Source organism: Podarcis liolepis, assembly GCF_965112155.1.
Source record: "Podarcis liolepis genome assembly, chromosome: 10".
NCBI classification, from domain to species: Eukaryota; Metazoa; Chordata; class Lepidosauria; order Squamata; family Lacertidae; genus Podarcis; species Podarcis liolepis.
The window spans coordinates 54678523-54693197 of NC_139562.1; the positions used below are offsets into that span (position 1 = coordinate 54678523).

General features: G+C 43.0%; 1 protein-coding gene across 1 annotated transcript in view; it reads right to left on the reverse strand.

The window, feature by feature from the left end:
* Nucleotides 1–507: 507 nt before the first annotated feature.
* CTTNBP2 (cortactin binding protein 2) overlaps nucleotides 508–14675 on the reverse strand; it is a 117542-nt gene continuing 103374 nt past the window's right edge. The window contains 6 exon segments of the mRNA XM_083463269.1: nucleotides 508–2312; nucleotides 2315–2473; nucleotides 9828–9932; nucleotides 11753–11885; nucleotides 13223–13283; nucleotides 14035–14220. Of these exon segments, the coding sequence (XP_083319395.1) occupies nucleotides 2217–2312; nucleotides 2315–2473; nucleotides 9828–9932; nucleotides 11753–11885; nucleotides 13223–13283; nucleotides 14035–14220 (740 nt within the window). The 3' untranslated portion in view covers nucleotides 508–2216.

Here is a 14675-nt window from a genome sequence, read left to right on the forward strand (position 1 = left end):
TACAGATTTGTGAAGCAGACTTGCAAAAAAAGGAAAGAAAATCATTGCACTGTTAGTGGCTGAATAATTCCTTAAAATTCACACAGTTAATGATCACACTGGGTTAAGTTGCTAATAACTTTTGAATCCCATTCTCAACTCAGTGTTGAGTTGAACAAAATACTAATATTTGCAAAAATATATCATACACGTTTTCTCCCTATTCTAAAACTGTATTTGTCTTGTGCCAAGATTTTAGTAACAGAATTTAAAAGACAAGTGAGAAGTGGGGAAAACCAAGAATAAGAGGCCTTGGGTCCTGGTACTCTTAAATAAGACCCGGGTCCTGGTACTCTTAAAGATGTGATGTAAAGCATGGAAGCAATAGTAGGTAGGAAACGAAGTTCCAGGTTCCAGTTTTTGCAGCACATGCACACAGATAATACACATAAAACTACAAACACACACACACACACACACACACACACACACACACACGTAAGACAGAAACAAACATATTTGCAGAAATTGCAGTACAAAAGGGTTTTATTGGCATGACAGATGAAATTCCAGGAGAACATTTAACGTAACTGCTGACTTTACTTTTACAAACTCTCTTGCAGAGATGTTGGATTGCACATCTTCATAGCACTATCACAGCAAGTGCCTAGCAATTCACCAGCTGGCTATGTTGCCTGTTTTTCTTAAGTAATCTGTACCGATTCATTTACTGAAAGTGTCATCTCAAGACAGGGTCTTGGAACTGTGCCCAGTGTGAACACTGAAAGGGTACAGTCTTCTGCAAGCGAAAAGGATGTAGGATGGAAGAAATAGCGGTTAAAGCATTATTTTAGACAGGATACACAAATGGGTCACATTGCCCAATTTATTGCTGTTGCTTTTTCTCCTGACGACCACTGCGTGCTAATCAAGTGCTGTCCTTTTAAGAAAAACGATCTTTGAATGTAAAATGCCCTAAATTTCTAGCATGTGTCAAAAATGAGAAAAGTAGAGGGGGGCAGGAGTTTTTATAGCGTAGGCATATATAATAATAATTTACGTAATTAAATGCTTTCTTTATTTAGTGATAAAAAGCAGCATGAGACAAATGACAACAGACTGCTTATTATGATGGCTTTGGAGTTCTTGTTTTGAACAGAAAAAACAAAGTCTGCACAAATCATCAGTCATACAGGAACCTGGAATGCAAAAGAGAAGCGACAAAGGAGTTTGAGACAAGAAATAAACCAAACTACCCAATAATATGGGCAATTGAAATATTTAATGCAGTTTATAACTGAAAGAAACTGGGGAGTATTCCCAATTCTTCCCATTATTGCCACATTCCATTCACTTTTCAGAAAGTGAACTTTTTTTCTTTTTTGCCTTGAAAACACATGTATATTATTAGCTTTAAGCCAGTGCTGTACAGAATTGTGCAACCCAATGTATGAAATAGAACACAGGAAACTTCAGTATATATAACTATATATAAAGGTTATCATCCATATCCAATGATCCTGTTCTACAGGCAGTTAGGGATATTACACACAGAATAGCATTTTAAGGTAACCCCCTGTAGGATCCCGGTATACACAGGAAACGAAAGCAGATCCACTGCTTAGTTTTTCACATAGGATCCTGTTGCATGGGAATCCCACTGCATACTAGCAGAGTGGAACTCCAGGAGAGTCTCTGATTGCAAGTGATGAGTAAACAGCAAATGACACACTGACTTTGCTGTACAGATAGTCAGTCAATCCTTCTGAATTTGCTACCTGCATCTTAATGCAATGGAGAACACATCTCTCCACCAAGACATCACACGTGGTACTAGCTCTTTTGTACACAGATATCTCTGGATGAAGTCTCTCATATATATATATATATATATAGTGTGTGTGTGTGTGTGCCTATGCATGTATTATTTACACTCTTTGTAGCGATACCCCTGAATATAATTAAACAATAAAACGTTTTCAGATTAGAAAATCATCTGTGAAGCTCTCTCACTTTCTAAAGTTCAATTTAATATAATCTAATATTTTTTCCCCATTATAAACAGCTTATTTACACAGAAATTAAACTGTGGTCCCATAGATACAACCGAGAAAACATATTTAAAAATTATTTACACTCGTAAATAAATTTGTTCTCCAAAGGTAACTAAGATTACGCAAAGGCCGAAGGGGGGAGGCGGGGGATGAATGGCAGACTGGTAGATTTATTCGCATTTCTCAAGTTGTATTCTTGTGTGCATGTTCCAAATTTCTTCTTTCGAGTCCTTGACTGCCTCTATTTGCCTTGTATTGCTGCTGCTGCTGCTGCTGCTTCATTTAGTGTTCTGAGAAGACTGGCTGACTTTATTTCTGGGAACGGGAAGAAAAGATTTCACTCTGGAAACACCACTCTTGAAAGATTCAGTTTTTGACTTCGTGTTGCTGCGTTGCACAGTTGGACCGCTGCTGAGAGGACACATCCCAGAATTCCCATCCTGCCGACAGAACAGCATTATATATCATCAGTGATTTCACTCCTGACCGAAGCAAAAGGAATAAAGAACAAAGAAGCAAAAATTGTCTGGGATCAAGAACCCTGAGCTTACACCAAGCTTCTGCTGCCAGCAGTTACAGATACACTGAGGGGGTGAATGCACTGTGCTGACTATCGCAGCAGCTCTGCTTTGTGGTATGCAAGCCATGTCTTTGGATTCCTTCACCGGCCTTTCTCTGTTATTGTGCGGGGCGACCCTAGGCATTTTTACTTCGAAGTGAGGCCCTGTGTGTTCCATGGGGCTGACTTCCTAACAAGTACAGTCGTACCTTGGAAGTCGAACGGAATCCGTTCTGGAAGTCCGTTTGACTTCCAAAATGGTTTGGAAACCAAGGCACGGCTTCCAATTGGCTGCAGGAAGCTCCTGCAGCCAATCGGGAGCTGCGGTGGACGTTTGGGTTCCAAAGAACCTGAAGGAGCGTCTCCACCCCCATCGTCCAGCCCGGACACTGAGATCCAGCGCCGAGGGCCTTCTGGCGGTTCCCTCATTGCGAGAAGCGAGGTTACAGGGAACCAGGCAGAGGGCCTTCTCGGTGGTGGCGCCCGCCCTGTGGAACGCCCTCCCTTCAGATGTGAAGGAAATAAGCAGCTATCCTATCTTTAAAAGACATATGAAGCCAGCCCTGTTTAGGGAAGTTTTTAATATTTAAAATGCTGTATTGTTTTTAACACTCAATTGCGAGCCGCCCAGAGTGGCTGGGGAAACTCAGCCAGATGGACAGGGTATAAATAAATAAATTATTATTATTATTATTATTATTATTAAAGAACGTTCACAAACCGGAACAATCACTTCCGGGTTTGCGGCGTTTGGCACCCAAAACATTCGACTCACAAGTCGTTCGAGATCCAAGGTACAACTGTATGTTCGGAATTTAAGAGGAGCCCTCCTGATTGGTCCATTTAGTCCACCATATTGTTTTCCCGTAAAACTCTCCTGTTGCTGCTCCATCTAGCCTGTCTTCTAGCCATCAGAGGGAGAAAGGAGGGCCTTCCCCAGTTTAACATGCCCGGGTTACATCCATATGAGGCTAGTGTGACATGCTCAACATGGGCCTGGCATAAGAAACTGTTTGGAATCATCAACTGCTGCAGCTAACATTTTAGAACATGGGTAGGCAAACTAAGGCCCGGGGGCCGGATCTGGTCCAATCGCCTTCTAAATCCAGCCCACGGATGATCCGGGAATCAGCGTGCTTTTACATGAGTAGAATGTGTGCTTTTATTTAAAATGCACCTCTGGATTAATTGTGGGGCATAGGAATATGTTCATTATTATTTTTCAAAATATAGTCCGGCCCCCCACAGGGTCTGAGGGACACTGGACTGGCCCCCTGCTGAAAAAGTTTGCTGACCCCTGATTTAGAATGTGTAATACCTGATTGCGTTGTTACCAAATTGTTCCTGGGCTTAATTTGAAGTGCTAGTCTTGATGTAAATGGTTTGGGACCACAGCATTTCCAGGGTCAGTCCAAGACATTTTGGCACCTGAGGTGAACCACAGAATGCTCCTCCCGCCCCCCCGCTGCTGTAATGTGAAACATGAAGGAGCAGGGCATGAGACAAGTTGGGCTTGAGACATGAGTTGGGCTTTAAAGTTGGGCTTTAAGGCATGAGACAAGTTGGGCTACCTATTATGCACTGAGTTACAGCTCCCTGAGTAAGAAATAGCACCATTTTACAGCGCTACTTGAGTTTATTTAGCTAGTCAGAATAATCATTTGCTCCGCTGTTAATTTTGCACAGCCAAAAGTGTGTCGAAACTGCATGAAATTGTGCTCGATTTGTAAATAAAATTGACAACGAAATATTTCTCCTTCACGAGGAATCACTATGTACACAAAACTCGATCCACCTCCTTTGTTCCCCCACTTTCCCTTCTCAAAATATATACCGGCTCCTACCACTTTATGTATGAAAACATGCCAGAAAATTTCCACCCTCCAACTGTTGAGAAAGCAAACGTTTTGCATATTAAATAGTTTCCTGTGTAGAGGCTTATACTAGATTATTTTCCTCGGGCCTCAAAACAGTATGGCTGGTGGCATTTGCAGTGTGTATTTTTGGATGAAAAGAGCCTGTGATTACAGAAGGCAGCTGCCTACATGCCTTTTAAGACTAAATAGATTCTATGCCCACCACCATATCTGGACGTTTTTTCTATTCCTACAATATCCCTGTTTCTATTTTTAAATGCATGTCTTGTCTTCTCCTATTTTCTGCTTCCCTCCCTTCCCCCACCGCATCTTACGATTCCAGAAGCTACACCAAGCAGCAAGAAGAAAGAGCCGTAGGCATATCTGGGTACAGCCACCTGCTCTTTCTGCAAGCCTGGTGGGTTCTCATCTGGATAACATAAAACCCGCTGATAAATGCATGACCTCTGTAGAGGAGACCGAAACCATCTAAATGCTGCAGAGATTTTTATGCACACTTCTGGCCAAAGTAAAATCTATCTTCCATTCCCCTCCCCCCAAATGGGGGAAAACAATGCTCAAGGTGTGGATACAGGGAAGGCAGGGGACAACATCTCACCATATTTCATACAAGGGACCCTAAGGGTCATCTAGTCCAACCCTCTGCAATGCTGGAACCATAGCTGTCAACTTTCCACTTTTCTTGCGAGGAATCCTATTTGGAATAAGGGAATTTCCCTTAAAAAATGGGAAACATTGACAGCTATGGCCAGAACATGCAGCTGTCCTGTACGGGAATCGAACCTGCAACCTTGGCGTTATCAGCACCATGCTCTGACCAACTATTCTTTTTTCACTTCTGTAATGGGTATGAGTTACTCGTGCATAAACTGGTGCCTTTCTCGGCTAATTTGCCTTGTTAAAACTTTCTGACTGCGCAGCCCCTTCTCATTGCGGCTGCCTCAGTCACTGGCGGAATCCGTCAGTGGGCGTTTCTTGAACCTTTTCCAACATAAAAGTTGTTTGACACCCAGTCTCCTCCTCCTCTCACTGCGCGGGAGTCTTCTGCGCAGGGAAGGCGTGGGTAGCGGAGGACCTGGGCTCTCCTCACTGATGTCCAGTGAAGAGTCCTGGAGCCCTCTCTCCACTTCCCCCATCTGCCCCCCTTTATTCCTGGTGTTGCGCTGATTGGCTTCCCCCTCTACTGAGCTGTTTCTCCCCCTGCTGCTGGGTCCTTCGTCAGCATCATCTGGGAGCCTCCCCTTCGCCTCCTGCTCCGATGTCAGTTCCCTGACAACTTCAGTACTACCTTTTATCTAAATCAGTAAAAATCTCTACTGCAGTAGTTATATATTTGCCACAAACCATATTATAATGAGACAATTTAACAAATGCAAGTTGGAAGGCTGATCTGTATATAATACACACCCTGTTTGTTCCCTGCTACACGTTTGCTTCTTATAACCAGCAACTGCTGGCAACTATACCACAAAGATGGAACTGATCAAGCCACGGCGCTCATTTGATGCCATTTTTCACTCATGAATTAATTGAAATATACTTGCCACTGGAAATGAGCCCCCCCTCAAATTGAGTTTCAAAGGAAAGAAATAAGAAATGTTGTCTTTTTCTGACTTAATCAAGGTGTGTAGGGCCATATATATAGCAGGCTTCAACTTTCCAAGCGTTGTGGAGGCACCTAAATTTTTTATATATATATATATTCCCCATCAGTGACTGACTGAATCAGTAGGGTCCAATAAAACTGTGCCGACCTAAATGTGCTGACCTAAAGGCACATATATGCATATATGTATTATGATTATTTTTAAACTGAATTGCAAACATTGTTTTGAACACACGTACAGTGGTACCTCGGGTTAAGTACATAATTCGTTCTGAAGCACCACTTTAGCTAATGGGGCCTCCTGCTGCCACCGCGCCGCTGGAGCACAATTTCTGTTCTCACCCTGAAGCAAAGTTCTTAACCCGAGGTACTATTTCTGGGTTAGTGGAGTCTGTAACCTGAAGCATATGTAACCCGAGGTACCACTGTATAGAGCTAATTGGAAGGGCCTTTGGAGATCATCCACCCCACACCCTTGCTCAGTGCAGGATCTGCAGTGCAGATGTAGCTACAGCTTTGTGGACAGACCATAATGTTGGAAGGGATCGCGAGGGTCATCTAGTCCACCTTTCGCCCAATGTGGGGCATGAAGCCACAACCCTGAGGTGAAGAGTCTCATGCTCTACTGTCACTTGGTCTGCTTAAATATCTAACCCCCCACTTCTCCAGGTAGCTGCCACTTTCCTACTGAGAGAAAGCATACGGGCTGATGTACAAACTCATCACAAGTGATGTTCCCAGACAGGCCTCCATGTGATTATCTTTGTGTACATTCTGAGATGCTTTGCAGACCTTCTTCCCTCTTTCCTATTTCACATGATAAGAAGGCAACGGCCTCTTACAACTCAGAGGAAGAGAAAAATAATCCTTTAAAGCAACTGAACATTTCTAATTGTCACTTCCAAACAACCCTCCCCCCTGGGTACCATTTTAGTCAGCCACTACCTCTGTGTTTTTGAGTTTCCATGGTAACGACAACCATCTGGAGGGTTCATGGTCTCTGGGCCTGGTCATGAATGGCTAAAGCCAAATGGTCTCTCATCCTAGTGCTGGCTAGTCTGAATTTCTCAATTATTTTTCCTCAGAGTGGGCTGTGCTTTGTGTAGGTGTCACAAAACTTTTTTTTTTTTAAGAAAAAAAATCTTCTAGGGCATGGGGCTCATTTAAAATGCCAGAGAAAGTACTTCCTTTTGATTATTATACCACTGAAAGGCAAGTCACGAATCGGTATGGGATAGCAGCACACAAACAAGTACACACAATCCCCAGTGCTAAAGGCACATAGCAATATGGGTCGAGGGAGGTTTCACTCGTGTTAATAGCTCAGCAATTCACTCAGCCCACCCACCAATTCAACACAGCCCACCCGCTCCCTAGGCCTCTGTTCATATCCTTCTGAAAATGTGGCAATGGGGGAGAAGTCAAAAAGATTTATACAGTGCTGTGTTGTGCTCTTCCAATTTTTCTGTCTGCATGAGCATTCCAGGTTGACAGAGAGGTTGATTCCCGCTCTCCCTGCCCTGTGTGCTGTTCTGGGGGTTTTATGACCACTTACCCCAAGCCAATTGGGTAGTGCATGGGGCAGTGTAGAGATGGATTTAAGCACCATGGTGCAAATGGAAGTCCTTGCAAGGGGCTTCCCCTGATGATGTAAATCCCAACCCCCAATAACATGCAAGTACAGTCGTATCTTCATTTTGGAACAGCTCAATTCCCGAATGTTTTGGTTCCCGAACGCCACAAACCCAGAAGTGACTGTTCCGGTTTGTGAATTTTTTTTGGAAGCCAAACATCCGGCGGGGCTTCTGCGGCTTCTGATTGGCTGCAGGAGCTTTCTGCAGCCTATCAGAAGTCGCACTTTGGCTTCTGAATGTTTTGGAAGTCGAACGGATTCCATTTGACTTCCAAGGTACGGCTGTACAAGAATAGATTTAAAAATATCAGTCATATGACCACTTCCGCTGTAATCTGATATGGTATATGGTACGCTTTTCCAGCTGAAGGAAAAGGTTACATAAACCCATCTTTTGTCGGGTTTCCGTATGGCAAGCTGTGTTACGGCATGTTTGCGAATCGCCTTGAGACTCGTGTGAAATAATATTCATAAATTAGGAAAATAAAACAACTAAATGTGCTCTTTCAATGTGCCCAACCTGGTTGCCAGACATTTAAGAAACTTTGCCCCTCATCCATGGTAAAGGTAAAGGGGACCCCGACCGTTAGATCCAGTTGCGGACGACTTTGGGGTTGCAGCGCTCATCTCGCTTTATTGGCCGAGGGAGCTGGCATACAGCTTCTGGGTCATGTGGCCAGCATGACTGAGCTGCTTCTGGCGAACCACAGCAGTGCACGGAAATGCCGTTTACCTTCCCACTGGAGCGGTACCTGTTTATCTACTTGCACTTTGACGTGCTTTCGAACTGCTAGGTTGGCAGGAGCTGGAACCGAGCAACGGGAGCTCACCCCATCGCAGGGATTCAAACCGCCAACCTTCTGATCGGCAAGTCCTAGGCTCTGTGGTTTAACCTACAGCACCACTGAGCATCAATAGGCTGGGAAACCACAAAGATTTTCAGATTGTGCAGCAGGGGAGTAAGCAACAATCTTTTGGGGTTTTCCATGGTGTATCGTTGATAGCTTACCACTTCTGTTTGTGCACTGTAGGAGAACAACAGTATGAACCTGTACACAGAAGAAAGCCCAACTGGCTTCCACGGTTCTTAAATAAGTAAATATGGGATTGCAACGTAAAACGCTTAACTGGAGACAGCACATCCGACTGGGGGAAGGATCTATTCTCACTGGGTCCTTTGGGCGACACATCCCATTTGCAGGGCTCAATTTTTAATTTTTCTCCTTACTTCGGAGGATGTTTATATGAATAAAGCAAGAGACTTTGAAATCCTGTGCACACTGGAACTTCTTCATAAATGATAAATAGCCGCAGTAAAAAGTTGTATAATTCTATCAAGCTGCACAGCAGAGAGAGAGAGAGGGGTGAAGCAAGGCTGTTGCCTCCGTTGAGATGCCAGCTGCCTTCGGTTCTCCTTAGCAGCAGCCATTTCATTAGGCTTCTGAAACTATTCTCATCCCACATGGTCATTGTAATGTCTGAGCTTGCCATTCTCCTCCTCCTCCCTCGCCATCCCCTTTTCCAAGTGTGTGGTGTTTTTAGATTATCATCCTGAAGGCAAGGGCTATCTTCTCTCTGATCTTGTAAACTGCTCTGGGAGCCTTTTTGGCCAAAGAGCAGGGCAAAAACGCTTTAAATAAATGCATAAGTATGTATTCACTATTTCTGTAAATGACCAGGTAGCTCAACAAAAATAAAACTAACACGAATGCAAAAGCAAAATTGAATTTCTGGACAATGGAGTTGTCAAACACAACACCTCTTCTGATTTTTGTTTTCAAAAATCTAAAATATTTTAACATCTTTCCATGGCAACCAGTGGTCCATAATATAATGTCTAGCCTGCATATCTGCTTCATTCTCTCTCTCTCTCTCCACACCTTTGTGTTCATATTTCATGCGCATCAGTCTCTCTTGCCCATCTTGTGCCTGTCTCTGTTGTTCTCTGCCTTCTCTCATGGTGAAACTTCACTTCCACAAGGACAACACAATATAAAGAGCCTTGGCAACCATGCAGTGATTGTGCTCAGTATGCCCTGAATCTAACAAACAACTCTAGGCTTAGGTTACGGACATACAAAGACATCCTTATGCCACATTATCACAACTCGTCACAAACCTGCTGTGATGCTGAAGTTTTGGACTTTATGACGTTTGCTGAAAATACAGGATCCTTCTGAGAAGCATTAATCATCATCACCAGCTCATCCTTTGAATCTACTATCTGTATAAGGTTTGGTGAGGAAGGAGGGATGGAAAAAGTCAAGCGTTAGAAGTCAAAACAGGGATATGCCTATACCCCTCGTTAAGTCTACACTAGCTTCCCATGATCAATAGACTGATAGCGACAACAGAGATAAGATTATGAAGTCAGAGGGAAATCTCACTCGCATATACAAAAACTGATATATGTTTTTAAGCAATGCTCTGTGTATCATTGTTAATCTGCTTTGGTAAACCTCTTAAAGCTTGGTAATACACTCTGTAAACATATTATAAAGGTTTTCAGAGTTGAAAAGAGTGTTGCCAAGCTGCAGTCTATACACTATGTCTTCTGTGATTAGATACAATTTATGCAGCACCATGGTACATCCAAGAATGTCTACAGGACACCAACTGGACTTTATTGGAGGCAGCAAGGGAACTTTCCATATGATGATGGAACTTCTACATAATGAGTTACTCCACTATGAAATAGTGGTCTATAAATATTTGTACAAATAAATAAGGGCATGCACCAAAAACTTCATGGAAAATGTGAGTTTCAAGGAGAGAGTTAATGGAAGAGAGAGGCAACAACCTGCAGCCATTTTTGAAAACAAGTTTCAGACATAAGGGGCAGGGTGAGAAAGGGAAAGGGAAGGAGATGTTCAGACAGATGATGGACCTGAACACCAGCAGGAGTATTGGGATGCAAAGGTGGCCAGGATAAGAGGACGCAAAGCCATAAGGAATTTTGAAAGTAGAGATTAAGATTTTTGTGATGGATCCCAGGCTGAAAGACAGTGTAGGAATTAAGGACAGCTGTCAGGTGGTCTGAGCAATAAAACAGATGACTTGTTTGGTGGTAGAGCATTGGTATAGGGTGGGTGTAGGAAGAGGGGGGAGAAGGTTGCAGCTTTCAGAATGGGAGCTGACAAGACTACAAATCAGAATATTTGCTGACAAAGCAGAAAAGAAAGGCTGTATTTTGACAATGTCAAAACAGTTGAAAATGAAGTGACTTGGTGGCAGTGTGGAAGAGATGTGTCTATCCAGTGAGGTAGGTGGTGATATTCTCAATGGACACAGAGATGCAAACCTCTAATACAGAGTATATGAGGAAAGGAAACATAGGAATGAGTTTGAGAAGGCGATGGAACATATAAGCAGCAATGTCAGAGAAGTACTTAAGAACTGATGAATGAATGGAGGGGGATCTTGGTCTGGGATAGGGAGACAAAATTGGGTACCAGCATATAGGCAATATGAAAACCATGGGATCTGATGAAATAACCTAGGATTGGGAACAACAATATATCACTGAGACAGATTCTAATGGAAACAGGGAACAGAGAAACGAGAGAATGGTCAGGTAGGAAGAGACCCAGTTGAGGACAGAAACTAGGGCAAGAAGGGAATCTGGCAAGATGAGGACAGAGACCTTTGAATTTGGCCATTAGGAAATCATCTGCTGAGGGCACTTTAAATAGAGAGCAGGAGGAGAAAGAAGTGAGAATAAGCCATGTTGCAGATATTTTGAAACTGTAATTCTGCAAGTGCTCTATTTAAATCCAGACTTATTTTTTATTTATGTAATTATAAGCATTTTAAAATTTTGAAATGGAATAAATAAATGAAAAGTAGGAGTAAGCAGTCGACTGAAGGAATTTGGAGACAACACCGGGTAGAAACAGAAAAGGAAGGCACTTAGAAAGATGGATGAGTCTATGAATGTTTTCCTGAGAACGGGAGAAAATTGTGACGTGTTGGAATGAAGCATGGATGGAACCAGAGGAAATGGACAAGCTGATTACATTGTGAAGAGATGTAGACTGCAGTTACCTTGCTTATGTCAGATTCTGATTTGCTTAAACATATGCTCTGAAGCTCCTGCACAAGGTCTACTTCATCATCAGAACCAACCGATAGCCTCTGCTCCAGGTTTAACACACTTAGTGGGTCATCTTCTAGACGTCTATGAAAACAAAACAAAAGCCAATTTAATTTATTCTACAAGCTCATTAAAAAAATCATTCTTGACACTGTTCCCTAGTAAAGGTGAGATTTTAAAATTGAGAGTTTAGGGTCTACTCAAAATATATCTGGGTTGAATATTAATTCTATGAGTGGTTTAATTAACCTTCCCTGCTACACGGGCATTTCCTTACTAATCTACAAGGGAGAAATGGCCTTTTCTAGTACAATGTGCGAGCAAGTTCACACATGCAACATTAAACGATGGCAACCATTAAACACTGCAGACAGACCTTTCGTATCATCAAACATAAATGCAAGCACAATATTTTTTTAACAGAGGCATTTCAAACATTTACATAGGATTGAGTCACAATCTGTTGAAACAACAGATAATGTATATATGTAAAGTGTTCTCCCAAAGCTGCAAATCCTCTGGAGAAGTAAAACTAAACTTGACTTGAGTCTCATTCAGTTAATCTGTGCCTTTGACCATTTGCTCAACAGTATATAGAATGGACAGCAGAATTTTTAGAAACTATCACACTGGCTTAAGGACTGCCATTCTGCAAACTAAAACAGATGGGAATTCATTCCTGTGAACTATTCAAAAGCAAGTGGGTAGGCTGTTCTGTTTCATATAAGCCAGGAACGTTATAGAATGTTCCTGAAGACCAGGCATGTGTCCAGTAGCACTCACATGCACATTGCCAGGACCAGCTCAAGACATTTTGACACCTGAGGCACCTCCCTCCCATTCAGGAAAAATGGGGTGATGGATGATCAGGAACATCAGGAACGAGGGGCAGAGGGGAGAAAGATCGACATTGGGATCTGCTGCCGTGGTGGACCCTTGTGACCTGAAGCGGTTGCCTCACCTTGCCTCATGGGTGCACCAACCCTGCACATTGCTCTCAACCACTTTTATCTTTTTAACAAAACATGTTGAGGCTACGACAACCGGTAGCAAAGAACCTGCAGTTCTTTCCAACCTTTGTGGCATTTTGGCAGGTTGTGAATTGGCAGCTTTGTGTTTGCCATCTGCACGTGGTTTGATATTTTGGCTATGGCATCCAGCCACAGTAATTTAAGGTGAATATTATTGTCTACATATTCTCCCATTTCCTATGTAGTTGGGGGAGGGGAGGGCAATGATGCTCAGCTCATCTCACACGACAGGCTTGCTGACCCCAGGGCAAACAATTATCTAAAATTTCCTAGAAAACGGACCGGGACAAAGCCACATAAAAATGTACAGTACTGGGTTATTACAGAATTCAGTTATTTAATTTTATCATTGCCTAATAATTTTCCAGTCCCCCTCTGAAAGCAACTTACTTTTTTGTTAGAGAAGCCATTTTGTTCCCATTTTCCTGCAATATGTTCTTTGACTTGACACCTACACAAGACGAAGGATGAGAAGTATTGACACACACATACAGTCGGTGGGAGTAATCCATGAAGCACCAGTGGTGCCAATCCTGTACAGTGGTACCTCGGGTTAAGAACTTAATTCGTTCTGGAGGTCCGTTCTTAACCTAAAACTGTTCTTAACCTGAAGCACCACTTTAGCTAATGGGGCCTCCTGCCGCTGCCACGTGATTTCTGTTCTCATCCTGAAGCAAAGTTCTTAACCCGAGGTACTATTTCTGGGTTATCGGAGTCTGTAACCTGAAGCGTCTGTAACCCGAGGTAACACTGTACAGTCATACCGCGGGTTACAGGCGCTTCAGGTTGCGTTTTTTTTGGGTTATGCACCCGCCGAAACCCAGAAGTACCAGAACGGGTTACTTCCGGGTTTCGCGGTTGCGCATGCACAGAAATGCCGAATCGCAACCCGCGTGTGTGCAGATGTGCTGCTGCAGGTTGCAAATGCTGCGGGTTGCGAAAGTGCATCCCGCGTCGATCATGTTTGCAACCCGAGCGTCCACTGTATCTGTTTTAGCAGGGTTAAAGAGAAGTTGCACTTCAGCAGTGGTGAGTGGATTATGCATATCGTTGGTAAACAACAACAACAACAACAACTCAGAAATGAAAGACCCTTGACTGAACGGTTAAAGGACAGTACATTCACATTAAACAGAATTTCCTGGCCCATCTCTGCAGTTCCTATGAGGTCCCCAGGGCCTTTCATTCCCATTAGCCATTACCTTCTGCATTCTCCTCTTTTCTGCTCCAGGACTGGGCTGACAAGTGGCCTGATTTCTTACGAGGACTGGTGCTCACTTTTCTCCAAGCGATGCTTTCTCCTCTTTTCTTGGGGCAATTCTTGTAGTTTGACACCATAGAGAGGGGGAAGTTTCCTCCTTTGAAATCAGCAATGTACCGATCCAGCTCTGAAACATTGAGAACAAAATAAGCCGTGGTGGTGATAATTCAAGACCTGAAATATTATAATGTGATGCCAAATGCCTTTGTCTAAAAGTGCATCAGCTAAGCTTTTTTTTTAAAAAAAAACCACCATGGTTTTATGGAACTGGAAGATTTGCTGTGATTGCAAGGATGAATAAAGAGGTCGAACAATGAAATGTTATAGGTTTTTGAGACTTAATTGATTGGTTTGTGGGCTCAGCAGTAAGCACTAGATCTGTTACAATCGTGGGTTACCTAATTGCTCAACCAGAAATAAATCATGGGCCCCAATGTAAAAATGAACTACCTCTGGTTTCACAAAGAAACACACAAGTAAATGACACAGGAAGCACCAGGGGCAGAAACTGTGTGTGTGATGATTGCATGAGAGAGAAAGAGACGAGATGAATGCAAAAATAGAGATTCAGGCCCTCGTAGC